This window comes from Bufo bufo, chromosome 5 (assembly GCF_905171765.1).
Source record: "Bufo bufo chromosome 5, aBufBuf1.1, whole genome shotgun sequence".
NCBI lineage: Eukaryota > Metazoa > Chordata > Amphibia > Anura > Bufonidae > Bufo > Bufo bufo.
Genome location: NC_053393.1, coordinates 6,209,958 through 6,229,659, shown reverse-complemented (window position 1 = coordinate 6,229,659; position 19,702 = coordinate 6,209,958). Strand labels below are relative to the sequence as shown.

Sequence of the window (19,702 nt, the reverse complement as noted above, 5' to 3'; positions counted from 1 at the left end):
TCCTTCCCTGCACCTTAAACCCTGTACCACCAAGGGCACCTCAACCAACATCTGGCAGGGGATCCCTCAACACCAGAGTGTGCCCCGAAAAAATCTGGTGCTTTCCTTCCCATCACTGTACACTGGCTAAGGGAGCTGTTAATGAAATTATGACTATGAACTACTACACCCATCAGGCCACCGCACTCACACATTGCCCCTGTGGTCCCTGACGCTGCACCGTGGAGGAGGCACAATGTGGGCATTAGTACTGTGTGGTAGCTCAGGCTCTAGATAACCTTGTTATACATTGGGATGGCTCGGTCTTACATGGCAGCACAGGGCCCCCTGCTGGGGGTTTCACAGGGGCAGTTATCGTCCCACAGGGACCTTCGGATCCAGCGGACATCACGGCAACGACACCTTGGATGCGGTAGAACCAGTTGGTTCATTCGCTTACTGCAGGGTGTATTGGTGCCGGCGGGTATCATCTGATAGATTTTATTAGGTAAGTGGGACTGGTCAAGTGTAGTTATACACTGGGCGGAGGAGGGATGTAGTGGGAAAAAAAATCCCACGTCATGGTAAACGTGCTGCAGAACTTTACCGTCTTTGTGTACATTTGAATAGCAATTGTGGGGGTTGGGTGGGGGTACACCATGCTGAATCCTTGCCTCGTGTGCTGGAAAGCTTACACTCTCTTCCTACTAACTCCTAGGACTGGGGGGCATTCTGGGGGTGAAGTCTCGGTGTCTTTGCCTTCGTAAACCTAGAACCTATGGATGTACCCAGATGGATTCTTGCACAGCGTATACATTTTAATGCCATACCTTGCCCACTTGCCGGGCAGCTACTGGCAAAATGTTACTCTCCGTTTAAAATTTTTTGGGGGATGTACACCTCAGCTAACTTGGTGCTAATGTGGTCGAGGAATGGCCTAATTTTAAATAGATGGTCAAACTTCAGGTCAATTTGGGTCGGCCATGTCATTACTGTAAACTGGTCTGGTATGAAACATCTATACTCCAGTACTATCTAATTTTCTGGATTATTTTTTTTTACTAGGCCCATGTGCAGCACGAGCCCTCAAAACATCATCATCTCTGCTGCATTTAATGGAGGTCGAGTATATGAGGGTGCAGGGTTCTGAGCAATAAATATGTGGACAACGTCTGTGAGGCCTGCAGTATCAACCTGGATTCCAGAGCTGCCCACAAACTCTGGAATTTTGCGCTGATAGTCCTCAGGGGTGGGTCCATATAGGGTGACGCTGCCTTAGATTCTGGCGTGGAGCGTCTTCTAGAGGATCCCTCATCAATGGAGGAGGAGGAATGTGGCATGCTCTCCCTCGCTGGCTGTGTCTGACTCGGAGGCAATGATGGTGTATACCTCCTCGGCTGAATGCAGTCTTTGGGATTAACGGGTCATTTTTATTGAGGAGTGTAATGTGTGTGATTTCACATGTGTCAAGTGTGTATTTATTTTGATGGTGATCGGCACTGATTCGGCAGTGTTCAAAACTTTGGAATAATACTATATGGAGATCCGTCTCCGTACAGTATTAGAATTTATTCACAACGTCGCTCGTGACTTGGATAGTTGATTTTTAAAGTGGAAAACAATTTTAAAACTTGAAACCAAACTCGGCTTCGCTTCTGAGGTTCTAGTACGAACTGAAGCCAAATTTGGTTTCAAGTTTTAAAGTGTTTTTTGACTGGAGTTATTCAACAAAGTAACGCGCGACATCACGAATGAGCTAAAAGTTCTTGCTATTGAACACTCTCATTGAGAAGTACGAATGTCATTAGCGCAGGCGCTTCAGCGAACAGAGCAAATGGAGGACCCTTCAGGAAGTAATGGTGAGAGGTAGCGGCCCTGATGAGGTGTTGAGGCACTAACTCAGACCGTCGCTCCCTGGGGATTGGCGCAGTGGAAAGGTGGTTTGAAAAATCAGGCCAGAAGTGAAGGTATCACAGTCTCTATCTACTTAGTGTAACTTGTGCACATCCAGCAGTATTAAAGGCTATGTACACCTTTGAGGGTAATCTTTAAAAAAAAAAAAAATTTGAAACCTGAAAATAATTTTTTTAATTGGTCTTCATTAAAAACTAAAATTGGTCTTTATTAAAAAAAAATTGAGCCCCTTTCTCTGTGCGGCCTTCAGATTCTTCAGTAGCAGGCTCTGTATTTTTACTGTTTGCCGTCATTATTTTTCAATTCTTATCTTAGGGGGAGTTCATACTCGCATTTAGCTTTCCGTTTTAGCATTCCGTTATAATATGCTTAAAACGGAAAAAAACGGAACTGCCATCATGGAAAGCCAAACGGAACATATTTAAATACTTTCCCGTTTAGATCCGTCCTAATAGAGATCAATAGAATATGAAAATGGAAAGCAGCATTTTGGATGGAAAAAAGGCCCTGTCTGCAAATGCAACGCTGCTTTCCATTTTAGATTCTATTGATCTCTATTAGGACGGATCTAAACGGAATGTAGTTATAAATATATACTAACTCTAAATCCTTATGATGGAAAGAGCACATCAAATTCCAACTAAATATCCGCCTCCTGGGGCACCCCCCTCCCCCATGCGTTGTATTGATTGAGTTCTTGTCAGACCATGTAAGAGGTTGGAATAATGGTCTGAAGCCTTCTTCTGGGTTTGAAATAATAAGGAAATGTGATGCCGATATTACAAGTCTCCAAGAAATGCACCCAACAGAAGACACAGTCTTATCAATGGAGACATTTCTGGTCCGGCTCATTTGGCTCGTCATACTCGTCTGGGGTTAGTATTGAGATTGCTAGGAGGAGACCGCTTGTATTGATGTCTTTGGAGATTGATGCAAATGGTCGTTATGTGTTCTCTTGTAGGATCTATACAGCATTACGTATACGGCCTCTGTATACTCCTCCACCATTTAAATATTCGGAGAATGGGTCATCAGTTTAAAACATCTTGGAAAACCCCTATACGGCTTTGCTGCTAAAAAAAAACTATATTACATAGAAACATAGAAACATTGTATAATGCCTCCATTAGTGCGCCCCAGAATTATTAATGCCCCCATTAGTGCACCCAATATTAATCATGCCCCCTTCTCTGCTTGTGCAAAACAAAAGCCCACCCCTCCTCCATTTGATGAGCGCCCCCTGCTGACTGGAAGCTCAGGACACGACCTGCGCTCCAGCGTGATGGCGTCTCACAGGTCCTGTCCTGAGCATCCAGTGCTCAGCAAGTGTTCACCGCGGCGCCATCCAGTGGAGGAGGGGAGTTTGTTTTTCTTTTACTTCACACAAGTGGGGGTGGGGGAGGTAAAGGCTGCACTAAAGAGCGGTCCACAATGGAAGCCTCATTAGTAACAGTCTGTACTGGAAAATACCGCCAATTAATATTACCGGAAGAAAAAACTAACAGCACCGGCAGGGCCACTAAATTACTACCACTGGGCCGGTGGCAACTCCATTCCCGAGTACAGGGGCTGAAGACTTATGTCCTGAGTAAAGGGGCTGAAGACTTATGTCCTGAGTAAAGGGGCTGAAGAATTATGTCCTGAGTAAAGGGGATGAAGACTTATGTCCTGAGTAAAGGGGATGAAGACTTATGTCCTGAGTTAAAGGGGATGAAGACTTATGTCCTGAGTTAAAGGGGATGAAGACTTATGTCCTGAGTAAAGGAAATGAAGACTTATGTCCTGAGTAAAGGAAATGAAGACTTATGTCCTGAGTAAAGGAAATGAAGACTTATGTCCTGAGTAAAGGAAATGAAGACTTATGTCCTGAGTAAAGGGGATGAAGACTTATGTCCTGAGTAAAGGGGATGAAGACTTATGTCCTGAGTAAAGGGGCTGAAGACTTATGTCCTGAGTAAAGGGGCTGAAGACTTATGTCCCGAGTAGTAAAGGGGCTGAAGACGTATGTCAATGTGAGGTTTTTCTCAGTAAATCAGTAAAGATTTCTCACCTTCTTCTCACTTTCTCTTTCTGGGGACTGAGGGCAGAACGATGGGGGAACTGATAGCACAAGGAGCGAGAGGACAGAATGTGAGGACACTGAGGGGTGTGAGGACTTTCCCAAGGCCAGAACTCCAGAATCTTTGCACAGCCGCAGGTCGGTGAGGGAGACACTAATCAGCTCTTGGCGGTCATAGCTGGAGAAACATAGTGACATAAAAGCGTTGACAGTTTGTTTGCCGTCCACCATAAGTGGACAGGCGGGGAGGGACAGCGATTGGGACTTAGGGAGCAGGGATCTGGGACTGCTGAAGATGAATAGGCTCATTGAACAATGCAGCCACTTCAGATATAGTTTTTCTTCACTATAACACAGTAGACGGCAGACGGTGGTGCACCACAAGTCCCAGCCAGCTAATGAACAGCACAGCGGAGCACAGAACTTCCCTGCAGGCAGTCAGCAGCTAGAATGGCGGTGTGCAGAGAGGTTCTTCCTATTCTGGAGGCCCCTTTAGTGCTGCGACTGAATGGTAAAGCATCCCAGCTAATCGCAGTGCTTACACGGGACATCAAATAATGGCATCCATTGTCTAATCTCAGGGGTGATTGGTGCTGTCCATTTCAGGACCAGTAACCCCCATTGGAGCCCACCTGTAGCCCCCTCACTGGCAGGCCAATCACAGCGAACGGGGCTGCAGGGGGTGGTGCAATCTCCCTGGACCCTTAGTTGAGGCAGCAGCCATCTTAACCCGTTACAATGTGATTAGGCATAGTGACAATTGTTTAGTTGCACCATACATATACTGTGACGGTCTGGAAGGGGTTGAACAAGCCGTTCGTTACCACCATGAACCAGAATGGGGGAGATACAAAATATTTGGTTTTAATGTCCTGGCTGGTTGGTGTATTGTAAGATTCCTGCAGGCACTCCATGTGAGGGCAGTGGTGCTGATTCTCTAGATTTTATTTTCTTTCTTTTCTGTAATTGATGATTCCAAAAACTCAGACATGGGTGTGAATTAAAGAGCAAGTATTTATTTTTGGGTTTTACAATATGCAGAGATATAGTGGAGGACATGCACCTTCAAACCTCAATTAATTGCTTACACAATGCGAAACTGTCTACAGAATACAGAGCTGGAGACGCTGAAGAAGACGCAGAAAAGATCTGATGTTTTTGGAGTTTTGAAGCTTGGCAGCTACCAGCAGACTTTATTCTCCGGGGGAGCAACAGTGACTGGTTCTCCATAAATCTCAACCTCACAAAGGGTCAGCATTTCGTAGCGACCTGGGATGACCACACTGACGAACTGACCTTCCATCCCATTACAGCAGAATGGCAAGGTTATAGTATTAACCCTGGTGACCGTGCCACACCTGGAAGGGAGAACCAGCAAAAGATTGTGATGATTATTGTAGAGAAAAGCAAGATTGGGACATTGTTGGAAAAAAACATAACATGGGACATTGTAGAGAAACAAAAGACAAGACACTGAGGAGAAACACAGGATGGGACATTGTGGAGAAACAAAAGACAAGACACTGAGGAGAAACACAGGATGGGACATTGTGGAGAAACACAGGATGGGACATTGTGGAGAAACACAGGATGGGACATTGTGGAGAAACACAGGATGGGACATTGTGGAGAAACACAGGATGGGACATTGTGGAGAAACACAGGATGGGACATTGTGGAGAAACACAGGATGGGACATTGTGGAGAAACACAGGATGGGGTATTGTGGAGAAACACAGGATGGGACATTGTGGAGAAACACAGGATGGGACATTGTGGAGAAATAAAAGATGGGACATTGTAGAGAGACACAGGATGGGACTGTAACGGCACCGTTTCAGCAGACAAGGGGTTAAAATCCGTTTAGGCGATATGCCCCTTTCTGAGAGACAGGCACAGCTACTGCAGGATACACCAAACTCCCGAACTGGATACAAAGTAGCACTCCAAACTGGAACCTCACGAATAGCTGCTAGCAGACGAACAGGGATCAGCTTACACTTCTGGCAATCGGTCTTCTAACAGCATACAGTGAATCCCCCCAATAACGAGACAAGGCTCCGTGTTGAGGGTCAAACAGTGGTCTGACTGTACTTCACGTACAGCCTCTTTTATTCATAAACCACAAACATAGTACTGCCCACAGGGGTTTGAAATACAACCAATCAGTAATTTACAACACATACAATGTAACTACAGCAACCAATCGTTCACGCCCCCAGAGGACCAGAATGAAGACTGTGACATAGGACAACATATCCCCACAATGCATCATGGTCTCCTCCTCTCTGTCCCGGAGACAACCTGAGGAGCAATCCAATTATCTCTGAGGACAAAGGGAGATCACCAATACACATGTGAGGACAACAGAACAGACATCACCATTTAAACACACAATGGGACAATGGCACAATAGAAACACACCCAGCATTTTCCTCCCAAGCTGACAAGTTACACTTATTATAAACTGTTACAACTTTGTGAGTTTACATTGGCCATACATATAACTTACATCAATTTAAACAGTATAACTTTGGGACAAACCTATCCAAAATTCACTTGAATAGGTTCAGGGGTTTAAAAGTTAGTATATGGCCCATAATCCAGGGGCAAGAGGCCAGCAGCCAGTCCTCTCCAAAACCCAGTGGCGAGGTTGGTTTCGCCACACATCTCCCCCCCCAGGGAAGACTAACCAGGTACCTGACCTCACGCCGGTCGGTACCTGAGTTAGTCTGGCAGCCCACCCACAACCCAATACTGGACCTGTTGCATTTGGTAGCCTGTCTCTGTCCAGTGAGTCCACCAAGGTTATGTTGGAAGCTGGTACTCCCGGTCTCTGTGTTGCTCCCTGGCTTGGAGTCTGGTTGTTGGAGGGGGAGACCCACTGTCTCTACCCCCTGTGCTATAAGTGCAGAGACCACGGTCCCATCTGCACTGTTGTGGGGCTTACTGTCTCCCCCTGGTGCGTTAAGCTGCCGCTGGGAAGAGGGGGTAACAAGCTCCTCTCCCATACATACTTCCAGCCGCTGGGGAGGGCGACCGACCGTCTCCGCTCCCAATACAGTGTCCTGCTGCTGGGGAAAGGAGACTGGGCTCTCTATTCCCTGCTGGACACTCTGCCGCTGGGGAATGGAGACTGGGCTCCCAATTCCCAAAAAATCACTCTGCTGCTGGGGGGCAGGAACAACTACCTCTGCCCCCTTCAACTCAGCCTGCCGCTGGGGAGGGAGGACGCTGCTCTCCTCTCCCTGCATTTCACACTGCCTTCCCAGCATATCACTCTGCTGCTGGGGGGCAGGAACAACTACCTCTGCCCCCTGTAACTCAGCCTGCTGCTGGGGAGGGAGGACGCTGCTCTCCTCTCCCTGCATTTCACACTGCCTTCCCGGCATATCACTCTGCTGCTGGGGGGCAGGAACAACTACCTCTGCCCCCTGTACCTCAGCCTGCCACTGGGGAGGGAGGACGCTGCTCTCCTCTCCCTGCACTTCACACTGCCTTCCCGGCATATCACTCTGCTGCTGGGGGGCAGGAACAACTACCTCTGCCCCCTGTAACTCAGCCTGCCGCTGGGGAGGGAGGACGCTGCTCTCCTCTCCCTGCACTTCACACTGCCGCTGGGGAATGGAGACTGGGCTCCCAATTCCCTGCAGGACCTTTGGAGAGACCTCGGTCCCATCTCTACCGGCCACCTGGGGTCCTTCCCAGTAACACTCTACAATATCTGCCCAGCTGAATGGGTCTGGATCTGGGTCTGTCACCTTACCGTCCTGCTGAGCCTTCTCAATGGAGTGGAAGAGATCTCGGTAGTCCTGCTCCAGTTCCCACTCCAGGGTTGCTAGGTGAGCCAGTTCTTGCTCTACTTCATGGGGGTCACCCCACTCATGCCTAGCCTCCCTCTCATAGAAAATGTCCTGAAGTCTGGACTGTACAGGGCTCCCGAAGTCAGGCTCTGCAAAGGACTCCCATAACAAGCCAGGACCATAAAACTCCTCTTCCTCTGGCTTGTCATATTCGGCTGTCCAGGGTATGTACTGTGCTATATACCACCAAAGCGCCTGGTAGGCATCCTCCAGCCATAGCTCCTGCCATACCCGGTGCTCTAGTTCCTTCAACCATTCCTCCAGGGGCTGCTCTCCCAGGAAGGGCATCCGCAGGGCCACTTGCTTCTGCAACCGCTGCTCTTCACTGGGGAGACTCTCACCCCGCTGGTATTGTAGATTATCCAGGGCCTGGTACCAGATGCCTTTCCTTAATGCATCCCGGCCATCCAGGTCCTCCTCCTCGTATAACACTGCTGGTTCCATCCTGCTGCTGTCAGGGACGCTGTACTGGGGCATGCGTTGTCCTTTAATTGTAGAATCCACAAAAATGGTGTCTCCTGTAGCTGTCCTTCTGTCTGTAGGAACGATCCCGCTGCTTGCCACCAATGTAACGGCACCGTTTCAGCAGACAAGAGGTTAAAATCCGTTTAGGCGATATGCCCCTTTCTGAGAGACAGGCACAGCTACTGCAGGATACACCAAACTCCCGAACTGGATACAAAGTAGCACTCTAAACTGGAACCTCACGAATAGCTGCTAGCAGACGAACAGGGATCAGCTTACACTTCTGGCAATCGGTCTTCTAACAGCATACAGTGAATCCCCCCAATAACGAGACAAGGCTCCGTGTTGAGGGTCAAACAGGGGTCTGACTGTACTTCACGTACAGCCTGTTTTATTCATAAACCACAAACATAGTACTGCCCACAGGGGTTTGAAATACAACCAATCAGTAATTCACAACACATACAATGTAACTACAGCAACCAATCGTTCACGCCCCCAGAGGACCAGAATGAAGACTGTGACATAGGACAACATATCCCCACAATGCATCATGGTCTCCTCCTCTCTGTCCCGGAGACAACCTGAGGAGCAATCCAATTATCTCTGAGGACAAAGGGAGATCGCCAATACACATGTGAGGACAACAGAACAGACATCACCATTTAAACACACAATGGGACAATGGCACAATAGAAACACACCCAGCATTTTTCTCCCAAGCTGACAAGTTACACTTATTATAACTTGTTACAACTTTGTGAGTTTACATTGGCCATACATATAACTTACATCAATTTAAACAGTATAACTTTGGGACAAACCTATCCAAAATTCACTTGAATAGGTTCAGGGGTTTAAAAGTTAGTATATGGCCCATAATCCAGGGGCAAGAGGCCAGCAGCCAGTCCTCTCCAAAACCCAGTGGCGAGGTTGGTTTCGCCACAGGGACATTGTGGATGAACACAAAATACTGTAGGACATTGTGGAGAAACACAGGATGGGACATTGTGGAGAGACACAAGCATGGGCGTAGGAAGCGGGGGGGGGGGACGGATCCCCCCCAGGAAATAATGTGGGGGGGACAGGTTTGGTCAAATCCCCCCCAGCGGCAGTGTGTGCGGCGGCGGCGGGGCAGGCACTGAGATGCGCGCTTCCATTGTGGAAGCGAAGCGCTCATCTCCATAGTGATCTGTTTGTATCGTCGTCCTCAGGACAGCGATACAAACAGAAGGCTGCGGAGGAGCAGTTCAGGGAGGTGTGTCCCTTTCCTGTTCCTCTGATAGGCTGCCGGCACTACTAGGCCGGCAGCCTATCAGAGGCCGGCGTAGGCGGCGCAATGACGTCATCGCGCCGCCTGAGCAGTACAGCGCTGGAGTCGGGACACAGGCCGGAAGAGGCCTGCATCGCATCGCTCCAAAGAGGTAAGTATAAGTGTTACTTTTTTTTTTGAACTATATACAATACTTCGTTTTTTAATTGGCACATAATTGGGGGGGCCCTGTTATTACTGGCACATAATGGGGGGGGGCTGTTATTACTGGCAAATAATGGGAATGGGGCCCTGTTATTACTGGCACATAATGGGGGGCCTTTTTATTACTGGCACATAATGGGGGGCCCTGTTATTACTGGCACATAATGGGGGGCCCTGTTATTACTGGCACATAATGGGGGGCCCTGTTATTACTGGCAAATAATGGGAAGGGGGCCCTGTTATTACTGGCACATAATGGGGGGGCCCTGGTATTACTGGCACATGATTAGGGGGGCCCTGGTATTACTGGCACATGATTGCGAGGCCCTGGTATTACAGGCACATGATTGGGGGTGCCCTGGTATTACTGGCATATGATTGGGGGGCCCTGGTATTACTGGCACATGATTGGGGGGGCCCTGGTATTATTGACACATGATTAGGGGGGCCCTGTTATTACTGGCACATGATTGGGGGGCCCTGGCATTACTGGCACATGATTGGGGGGGCCCTGGTATTACTGGCACATGATTGGGGGGCCCTGGTATTACTGCACATGATTGGGGGGGCCCTGGTATTACTGGCACATGATTGGGGGGGCCCTGGTATTACTGGCACATGATTGGGGGGGCCCTGGTATTACTGGCATATAATTGGGGGGCCCTGGTATTACTGGCATATGATTGGGGGGGGGGGGGCTGGTATTACTGGCACATGATTGGGGGGGCCCTGGTATTACTAGCACATGATTGGGGGGGCCCTGGTATTACTGGCACATGATTGGGGGGGCCCTGGTATTACTGGCACATGATTTGGGGGGGCCCTGGTATTACTGGCACATGATTGGGGGGCCCTGGTATTACTAGCACATGATTGGGGGGGGCTGTTATTACTGGCTGATGAGAGGCGCTGGGGGGGCTGATGAGAGGCATTGGGGTGGCTGATGAGAGGCACTGGGGGGCTGATGAGAGGCACTGGGGGCTGCTGGAGAGGCACTGGGGGCTGCTATGAGGCATGGGGCTCTTATCTGAGGTCTGATTGGGGATCATTCATATTGGGGTCTGAGCTGAGGTGTGATCTGAGGTCTTATTAACATTGGGGATCTTATTGGGGCTGTTAGCTGAGGTCTGAATAACATTGGGGGTCTGATTGGTGGTCTGACCTGAGGTGTAATGAAAAATATTTTTTTCTTATTGTGCCCACTTCCAGCCCGGAGCCCAGAGCACTGATCCGGAGCAGCTTGGAGAAAAAGGCCTCACAGTCTCCCACACTCCTTCTGCCCGGCGAAGCCAGCCAGCACCCCTGAGGCCAAGCCAGCCAGCACCCCTGAGGCCAAGCCAGCCAGCACCCCTGAGGCCAAGCCAGCCAGCATCCCTGAGGCCAAGCCAGCCAGCATCCCTGAGGCCAAGCCAGCTAGCACCCCTGAGGCCAAGCCAGTCAGCACCCCTGAGGCCAAGCCAGCCAGCACCCCTGAGGCCAAGCCAGCCAGCACCCCTGAGGCCAAGCCTGCCAGCACCCCTGAGGCCAAGCCAGCCAGCACCCCTGAGGCCAAGACTGCCAGCACCCCTGAGGCCAAGCCAGCCAGCACCCCTGAGGCCAAGCCAGCCAGGACCCCTGAGGCCAAGCCAGCCAGCACCCCTGAGGCCAAGCCAGCCAGCACCCCTGAGGCCAACCCTGCCAGCACCCCTGAGTCTTCAGAACTGTAAGTAAATTATATTTAAGGGGAGATTATTGTTTCGGAGGGGGGGGCAGAGAAAGTACCCGGAATAACTGAAATATATGCCAAACGTTTGGTTAATTTCTGTGACCTGATAAACAAAGAACTGTTCCTTTTCCATATTTTCTTGTTGTGAGATTTTTCACACACACACACACACACACACACACACACTTAAAATTTAACGATATAAACAACTCGCAGTTTACTGAATAAGAATATACCCGGCGAGCAAAAATGCTGTCCCCCCCCAGATTTTTGGGTGTTCCTACACCAATGAACACAAGATGGGACATTCTGGTTGCTTGTTCTCGATGAATACAAAGTGAGCATATTTTGTCTTATACGAACTTACACTGGGTTGTTGTTGTCAGGGTTGTTCCCGATTCTGACCTCGGCTCCCAGCAGCCAATCCTTACAGCAGTCCTTCCGCTTTGTTAGGACGACATGTGATATCTTGTAGGTCTGTTTCAGGTCCACCTTCCACCAGGGACTGTTCATTTCAGAGGTCATACTGCATGACTGTGCTTCTGTGTTTGTGTTACCATCTATGCCCTTTGAAGCGATTGTGATATCTGACCAATTGGAACTCTGGGAGGCTTCTCCATTTCTTGCTATATTTGTGGCTAAGGAAAGAAGAACAGAGGAGCTTTCAGTAATATGTGGCTGAGTTGTGAGTCCTGATGTCCTTTGTTGTCCTGCTCAGGGATGCTTTTGCCATAGTGCTAATGATTTACCGGCACCAGGCTTTGTGGCAGCAGTGATCCTCCCAGCAGTGTTTGCATCCAGGGATCGAGTCGAGGGGGAACGCGTGGGAACGGCGTTCCTGCACTTTTTTCATGGCAGGAACGCCGTTCCCTTTCAAGGCAAAAGGACCAGGAGGAAGCGGTGAAGGCTTTGTACTCACCGCCGCCTTCCTGGTCCTCGGCTGTGAGGGCTGGTGGAGGGGGCACTCGGGGCTGGTGGATGGGGCAGCACTGGGCGCTAGTGAATGGGGCCCTGGGGGCTGGTAAGAGGCACTGGGTGGCTAATGGAGAGGCTCTGGGGGCTGATATAGAGGACTGGGGGCTGATTAGAGACACTAGGGGCAGATTAGAGGCACTGGGGGCTGATTAGAGGCACTAGGGGCAGATTAGAGGCACTGGGGCTGATGAGATCTGCTGGGGCTGATATAGAGGCACTGGGGGGCTGATGAGAGGTACTGGGGGCTGATGAGTGAGAGGCACTGGGGGCTAATATAGAGGCACTGGGGGGCTGATGAGAGGTACTGGGGGCTGATGAGAGGTACTGGGGGGCTGATGAGAGGTACTGGGGGGCTGATGAGAGGTACTGGGGGGCAAATGAGAGGTACTGGGGGGCTGATGAGAGGTACTGGGGGGCTGATGAGAGGCACTGGGGGCTGATGAGAGGCACTGGGGGGCTGATATGAGGCACTGGGGGGCTGATATGAGGCACTGGGGGCTAATGTAGAGGCACTGGGGGGCTGATGGAGAGGCACTGGGGGGCTGATGGAGAGGCACTGGGGGCTGCTATGAGGCATGGGGCTCTTATCTGAGGTCTGATTGGGGGTCATTCATATTGGGTTCTGATCTGAGGTCTTATTGGGGTCTTATTAACATTGGGGGTCTGATTGGTGGTCTGACCTGAGGTGTAATGAAAAATATTTTTTTCTTATTGTGCCCACTTCCAGCCCAGAGCCCAGCTGCCCAGAGCACTGACCCGGAGCAGCTTGGAGAAAAAAGGCCTCACAGTCCCACACTCCTTCTGCTCGGCCAAGCCAGCCAGCACCCCTGAGGCCAAGCCTGTCAGCAACCCTGAGGCCAAGCCTGTCAGCACCCCTGAGGCCAAGCCATCCAGCATTCCTGAGGCAAAACCAGCCAGCACCCCTGAGTCTTCAGAACTGTAAGTAAATTATATATAAGGGGAGTTTTTGTTTTGTTTTGATCACAATGTGTACATTTGGCTCAGTCCACAGCGACACAAATTACAGCATGCTAGATTTTCTGTGCCTTTTTTTTTTTTCCCGCTACACGTAGCTTTCAAAAGCCCATTCACATGTATTGTATTTTAAAGGGGTTTTCCCATCTCAGACAATGGGGGCATATCGCTAGGATATGCTCCCATTGTCTGATAGGTGCGGGTCCCTATATATATTTGTTTATTTCATGTTAATTTTGCAGTTGTTTGTGTAAACTGGCACTTTACAATAAATGTTGCACTGAATTTTCAGCGAAATATAATTTTTTTTTGGGGGGGGGGGGGGGGTTTGCAGTGGATCTTGGGTGAGTTCCCACACTTTTTTTCCCAGGACTTGACCCCTGTTTGCGTCCTCTGGACACTGTGGACCACTATGGTGGAGGAGGTGTCCATCAGCTCTCTGATGGACCATTATCCTCTTATCGGCGACACTATTCTCTAGGTCTTCAGCAGTATGTCAGAGCCGTGACACAGGGTGGCTGCTCTGTTCATTGCCGAAATGGTTTAGGTGAATTTCTATTATTTTTGAAGGTATTCTCGACTCCTGGACTCCCTTGGCGTCAATTTTCTACTATTTTTCTGAAGTACAGATTTTATTTTTATTTTTTGGAGGGGGGGGAGCTGGGTTAGAGCAGTTTCTGCCAGATACCTGGGGCTACCAGCTGGTCTTGAAGTGCTGCTGCTCCTGGCAGTTGGTACCAGCCACCATACTGATAAAACCAAGACTAGAGAGAGAAGGAGTGTCTGTGGCCTGAAGCCTGTGCACAGTGTCCAAATAATGACCCCATGTAGTTGCTTTATAATACCACTGCCGACACCATGATCAGGTCCTGTTGAATGCAGGGTGCTGGAGACCCCACGTAGAGTATGGTCCAGGGCACCTAATCCCTCTGCCCATGTTATAATCCAGACCAGGCATATTATAGACCTGCTAATAGTTAACATCTCACCTCCTGGATCAGGACCACTGCACCCCAGAGTCAGAGCCAGAGATCCGAACAGAACCAGAGACGACAGGAGATTCATTCTGGAGGAAGAAGAGTAACACAAAGATGGAGGAGAATATTACTACTCAATAACAGTCCCTGAATGTAATAAATGTTATAATAAGGAGAGACTGTGCGGTCACTTACTGAGCTGAGCTGCAGTCACTCTAGGAGTTGCGTTGTTGGGTTCACCCCTATCAGTTCTCCTGCTGCAGCATGTTGTCCAGTATATCTGTAAACCAGAATACTGCACAGTGTGTACATTGTCCACATGTGCTCTGTATTATTTGGGAGGTCCAGTTACAACCTATATTCTGGCCTTGAAGTAAGACAGTAATCTGCCAGGTCTTGGAGAAAGCAATGCAATTGTGAATGCAGCTTTGGGTGTGACTACAGTATAATATATCTCCGGATCAGTAATTGTCTATAACTTAAACTGGTGAAATGCTCTGCAGCAGGCAACATCATAACCCTATTATATACAGTATAATGACCAATCCATGGGGGGGGGGGGTAATTGTGACAATTTCTTACAATTCACAAAAAATGCACCAAAATGATACTCAACTGACAATACTAGATAATTCCTCAAGCCGATGATAAAAGCTGAGAACTTTGCCAATATCTTCCAGTCAGGAACATATCGGAGCCCCTCATGCACCACGTCACGGTGTCTCAGCGAGCATGGGGTCCTACCACTAAACTGCCTGTGGTGTGTGAACAGGGTCACGCTACAGTGTCTGGGTTTGGAGCATTTCCACCCGTTTAAGCCACTTTTTTCAGTGAGTTTTTGTCTTTATGTGTATGTGCAATAGAGAAGGACCGTGGTACGGTTACACTGAAGCCAAATTATGCAGTGGGTCAGGATATGGGTATAATAGTCTATGGTTTGTTCGTGACGCCAATTGCAGTTTGCGCAGGGCCCTTTAAGATGTTATAACTCACGCCCCAGGTTAGGAATGCCAGAGTGGTGTGATGTCTCTGTATGGTAGTAGTAATGGTGTCAACGCTGTCTCCTACCTGGGTACGGCTGGACTCCTGGATCATGGCTCACTTGCAATAAAATGAGTGTGGTGCTAGTAGGAGTAATAGAGGTATTTGCAGCAGTAATTAAGATCCAACCTTTGTTAAAGTTCAAACTTGTCTTTACTGGTTGTAGCTTTCATCCAAGCAAGATACAGCTTTAGTCTTAGGTCCCAGCAGGTATTGGCAATGGTTGGCAGGAATTTATGTTCTGCACTGTGGCGAAAATAACCTCGCCACTGGGTTTTGGAGTGGCCTGTTTGCCAGCCTCTTGCCCCAGGATTATGGCCCATATACTAACTTTGAAGGAGAAGACAGACCGGCCGCACAGCCTAAATCTGTGGAACTGTTATGGGCAGGAAAGCCATGCTTGCGGTCGGCCAAATGTGACTTCCATGGAATTCGGGAAGCCCTGCTCGGATCTGGGTGATTTTTGGATACCCAGATCAGAGCTATCCATGGATGTATACATTATGGGGATATGTGGGGTTTTGAGGTGTTTTCTGTGTTTTGAGAAAAATGTGTGGTTTCTGTCTGTGAGTGATTAAGTTAGGCCATTATATTTGGTAATTGTATCACAGGCAGAGCCCAATGTGTTTTGGTAATTGTATGTTGTTAATTGCGTCGCAGACAATGCCAGTGTGTTTGTTAATTGCGTCACAGACAATGCCATTGTGTTTGTTGAATAGGGTTAGTTTTGTGTTTAAACTGTACAGGATTGGCTGCTATGTCATGTCCTCAGTATGTCATGTGTATATAAGTCAATGCTGTGTGTTCAATAAAGAGTTCCTGTTTTACATTCAACATAGAGCCTCGTCTCATGTGTGTGGGGATTGCTATACATGTATACTCTCCTGGCTATTACTCCTAGCTCTTGTAAGAGCTGTTCCTGTTTCTGGTTCCTGTGGTGGTATCGGTTTCGAGTGGAGTGCTTGGAGGCCTCGGGAAGCACTAGTAGCATCTATACACGGAGGTACCCAGTCGGGGTGCCAGGAGATCTTTTACATGCACTTTCTATCTTATGCTGTATGGGGACTGACTAGCTGAGGAGGAATGATATCTCCTGGGTCTCTGGTCTGTACTCACAGCTATCTTCATAGGGTACGGTTTCTCCCTGGAATTCTGGTGTTGTCTGCTTGCTTCTACCAGCTGAGACTGCAGGGTTTAGGCTGGGGATGATGATCAAAGTCTCAGCCGAGACAAGATCCTGGCTTGATTCCCTATATCTGGGAGATCCTACACGCACAGCCTTCCCCTAGCAGGGGTGGCTGGCACACTGACTCTAACTTCCTTCTCTACCCATGAGGCAGGATGTGGGCGCAACCCACTCTGCTCACAGAGGAGGGTGGGCTAAACTGGAATGAACTATTCCAGCCTAGGAATACTAAATTAAACTTAACTCCTTGCCAGAACATTGCTGCCACCTGCTGGTGAACATGGAAATTATAGCAACATACAATTAACAAGGTTTATAATGCACAGTTGTGAATGACATAATGTAAAATTACATCAGATAACAAAGTTAATGCATTTAACAGATTGTAGCGGGGTAAAAGAGTTTAGTAACACAACTCTGGGGTGTTACATATGGAATGTGCCACTTTATTTTGTTGGTAACGTTCTTTTGCACCTGGTATCTTCTGTGTCACATGGTCTGTTGTGGGTGCGGCTCACAGCTTTATCCTACCTCACAATGCTTTGGTGACACCACTATGGAGGCAGGTGAGAGCCTGGCAGTGAGGTAATTTCTAGCTCTGTTCAAACCCTGTTCACACACCACGGGCAGTTTAGTGGTAGGACCCCATGCGTCCTGAGACACCGTGACGTGGTGCATGAGGGGCTCCGATATGTTACTGTCTGGACGATATTGCCAAAATTCTCAGCTTTTATCATCGGCTTGAGGAATTATCTAGTATTGTCAGTTGCAGATCATTTTGGTGCATTTTTTGAAGTGATTTGTGTATGTATATATTTTTTCATCTGCACAATGTATCATTTTGTGTAAGATGTCCTTGTGGTGTATTTGGTCCGCCCCAAAATCCTCCATTGTACGCATTTTTTGCTGGGGATTTCCGTTATCTGAGGACCGCATGTGGAGGAATAGATCCCCCAGTTATAGACAGGGGGCAATAGACTGTATTCTGTCCTACAGTCATCCTCTCCCCTGAAATGGCTGATAACAGGGAGCAATAGACTGTATTCTGTCCTACAGTCATCCTCTCCCCTGAAATGGCTGATAACAGGGGGCAATAGACTGTATTCTCCTGTCCTACAGTCATCCTCTCCCCTGAAATGGCTGATAACAGGGAGCAATAGACTGTGTTCTCCTGTCCTACAGTCATCCTCCCCCTGAAATGGCTGATAACAGGGGGCAATAGACTGTATTCTCCTGTCCTACAGTCATCCTCTCCCCTGAAATGGCTGATAACAGGGAGCAATAGACTGTGTTCTCCTGTCCTACAGTCATCCTCCCCCTGAAATGGCTGATAACAGGGGGCAATAGACTGTATTCTCCTGTCCTACAGTCATCCTCTCCCCTGAAATGGCGGATAACAGGGGGCAATAGACTGTATTCTCCTGTCCTACAGTCATCCTCTCCCCTGAAATGGCTGATAACAGGGGGCAATAGACTGTATTCTCCTGTCCTACAGTCATCCTCTCCCCTGAAATGGCGGATAACAGGGGGCAATAGACTGTATTCTCCTGTCCTACAGTCATCCTCTCCCCTGAAATGGCTGATAACAGGGGGCAATAGACTGTATTCTCCTGTCCTACAGTCATCCTCCCCCCTGAAATGGCGGATAACAGGGGGCAATAGACTGTATTCTCCTGTCCTACAGTCATCTTCTCCCCTGAAATGGCTGATAACAGGGGGCAATAGACTGTATTCTCCTGTCCTACAGTCATCTTCTCCCCTGAAATGGCTGATAACAGGGGGCAATAGACTGTATTCTCCTGTCCTACAGTCATCCTCTCCCCTGAAATGGCTGATAACAGGGGGCAATAGACTGTATTCTCCTGTTCTACAGTCATCCTCTCCACTGAAATGGCTGATAACAGGTAGCAATAGACTGTATTCTCCTGTCCTACAGTCATCCTCTCCACTGAAATGGCTGATAACAGGTAGCAATAGACTGTATTCTCCTGTCCTACAGTCATACTCCCCCCTGAAATGGCTGATAACAGGGGGCAATAGACTGTATTCTCCTGTCCTACAGTCATCCTCCCCCCTGAAATGGCTGATAACAGGGGGCAATAGACTGTATTCTCCTGTCCTACAGTCATCCTCTCCCCTGAAATGGCTGATAACAGGCGCAATAGACTGTATTCTCCTGTCCTACAGTCATCCTCTCCCCTGAAATGGCTGATAACAGGTAGCAATAGCCTGTATTCTCCTGTCCTACAGTCATCCTCTCCCCTGAAATGGCTGATAACAGGAAGCAATAGACTGTATTCTCCTGTCCTACAGTCATCCTCTGTTCTCTTGGTCTTTATTGACAATATGGAGTCCTTTTTTGTGTACAGAGCTGAGATGCTCTAGTAGCTGCCTGTGGATTTTCTGTTAGTTTGGGACCTGAGGGGCTCCTTATCTCTGATCTAATAAACACTCATTATAGCTCAATCCTTATCTTACTGATAAGAATGTAGATTAAATAAATGTTTAGGACCTCTTAGTAGTTTAGAGATGAGGGTTGTTAGATGACCAGCACAAAGTGAAAGTACCAGTCACACAGTTAGAAAAACAGCTAACCCTTTGTGACAGAATGGCCCAATATTTTCAATAAAGGTCAAATGAAACATTTTTAGCAATAAATTATTAAAATGCAATCATAAGCAAAAAATGCCTCAAAAGGTGTACATGGCAATGGTGAGAGCTTAATATGGTCAAACCAGGTGACAGATTCCCTTAAAGACCCCAGGAGACCCGTTCTACTTTACATTCTCCGCACTGCGCTGTTCTGGAGCAGGACGTCTGTATGGAGGCTCGAATATTTAATTTATATCCAGAAACGACATTAAAGCTAAAGAGTCATTATTGATGGCACCCCCATAGTCAGCGACAAGTTCCTGCAGAGTCTTGTCCTATATGGACTGTACTCACCTGAGAAGGGTCCTACAGCTGCTGTGACTGAAGCCGCCTCAGTGCCGAGCTTTTATGCCTCATTACGCCCCATCGTCCCCTCCCACTGTCACCCTGAGCAGATCAAGGTGTTGTCCATCCTCAAACGACACAGAAGAAAC

At 48.5% G+C, this 19,702-nt stretch overlaps 1 protein-coding gene across 1 annotated transcript; it reads right to left on the bottom strand.

Annotated features, from left to right (window-relative positions):
- Nucleotides 1–5,053: 5,053 nt before the first annotated feature.
- LOC121001598 (pentraxin fusion protein-like) lies at nucleotides 5,054–14,736 on the bottom strand. Its single transcript, XM_040432761.1, has 3 exons — nucleotides 14,402–14,736; nucleotides 11,830–12,100; nucleotides 5,054–5,310 (listed from the first exon to the last, which is right to left on the bottom strand). The coding sequence occupies exons 1-3, from the start codon at nucleotides 14,475–14,477 to the stop codon at nucleotides 5,133–5,135; spliced, it is 525 nt and encodes a 174-aa protein (XP_040288695.1). The 5' UTR covers nucleotides 14,478–14,736; the 3' UTR covers nucleotides 5,054–5,132.
- Between the last annotated feature and the right edge of the window lie 4,966 nt (nucleotides 14,737–19,702).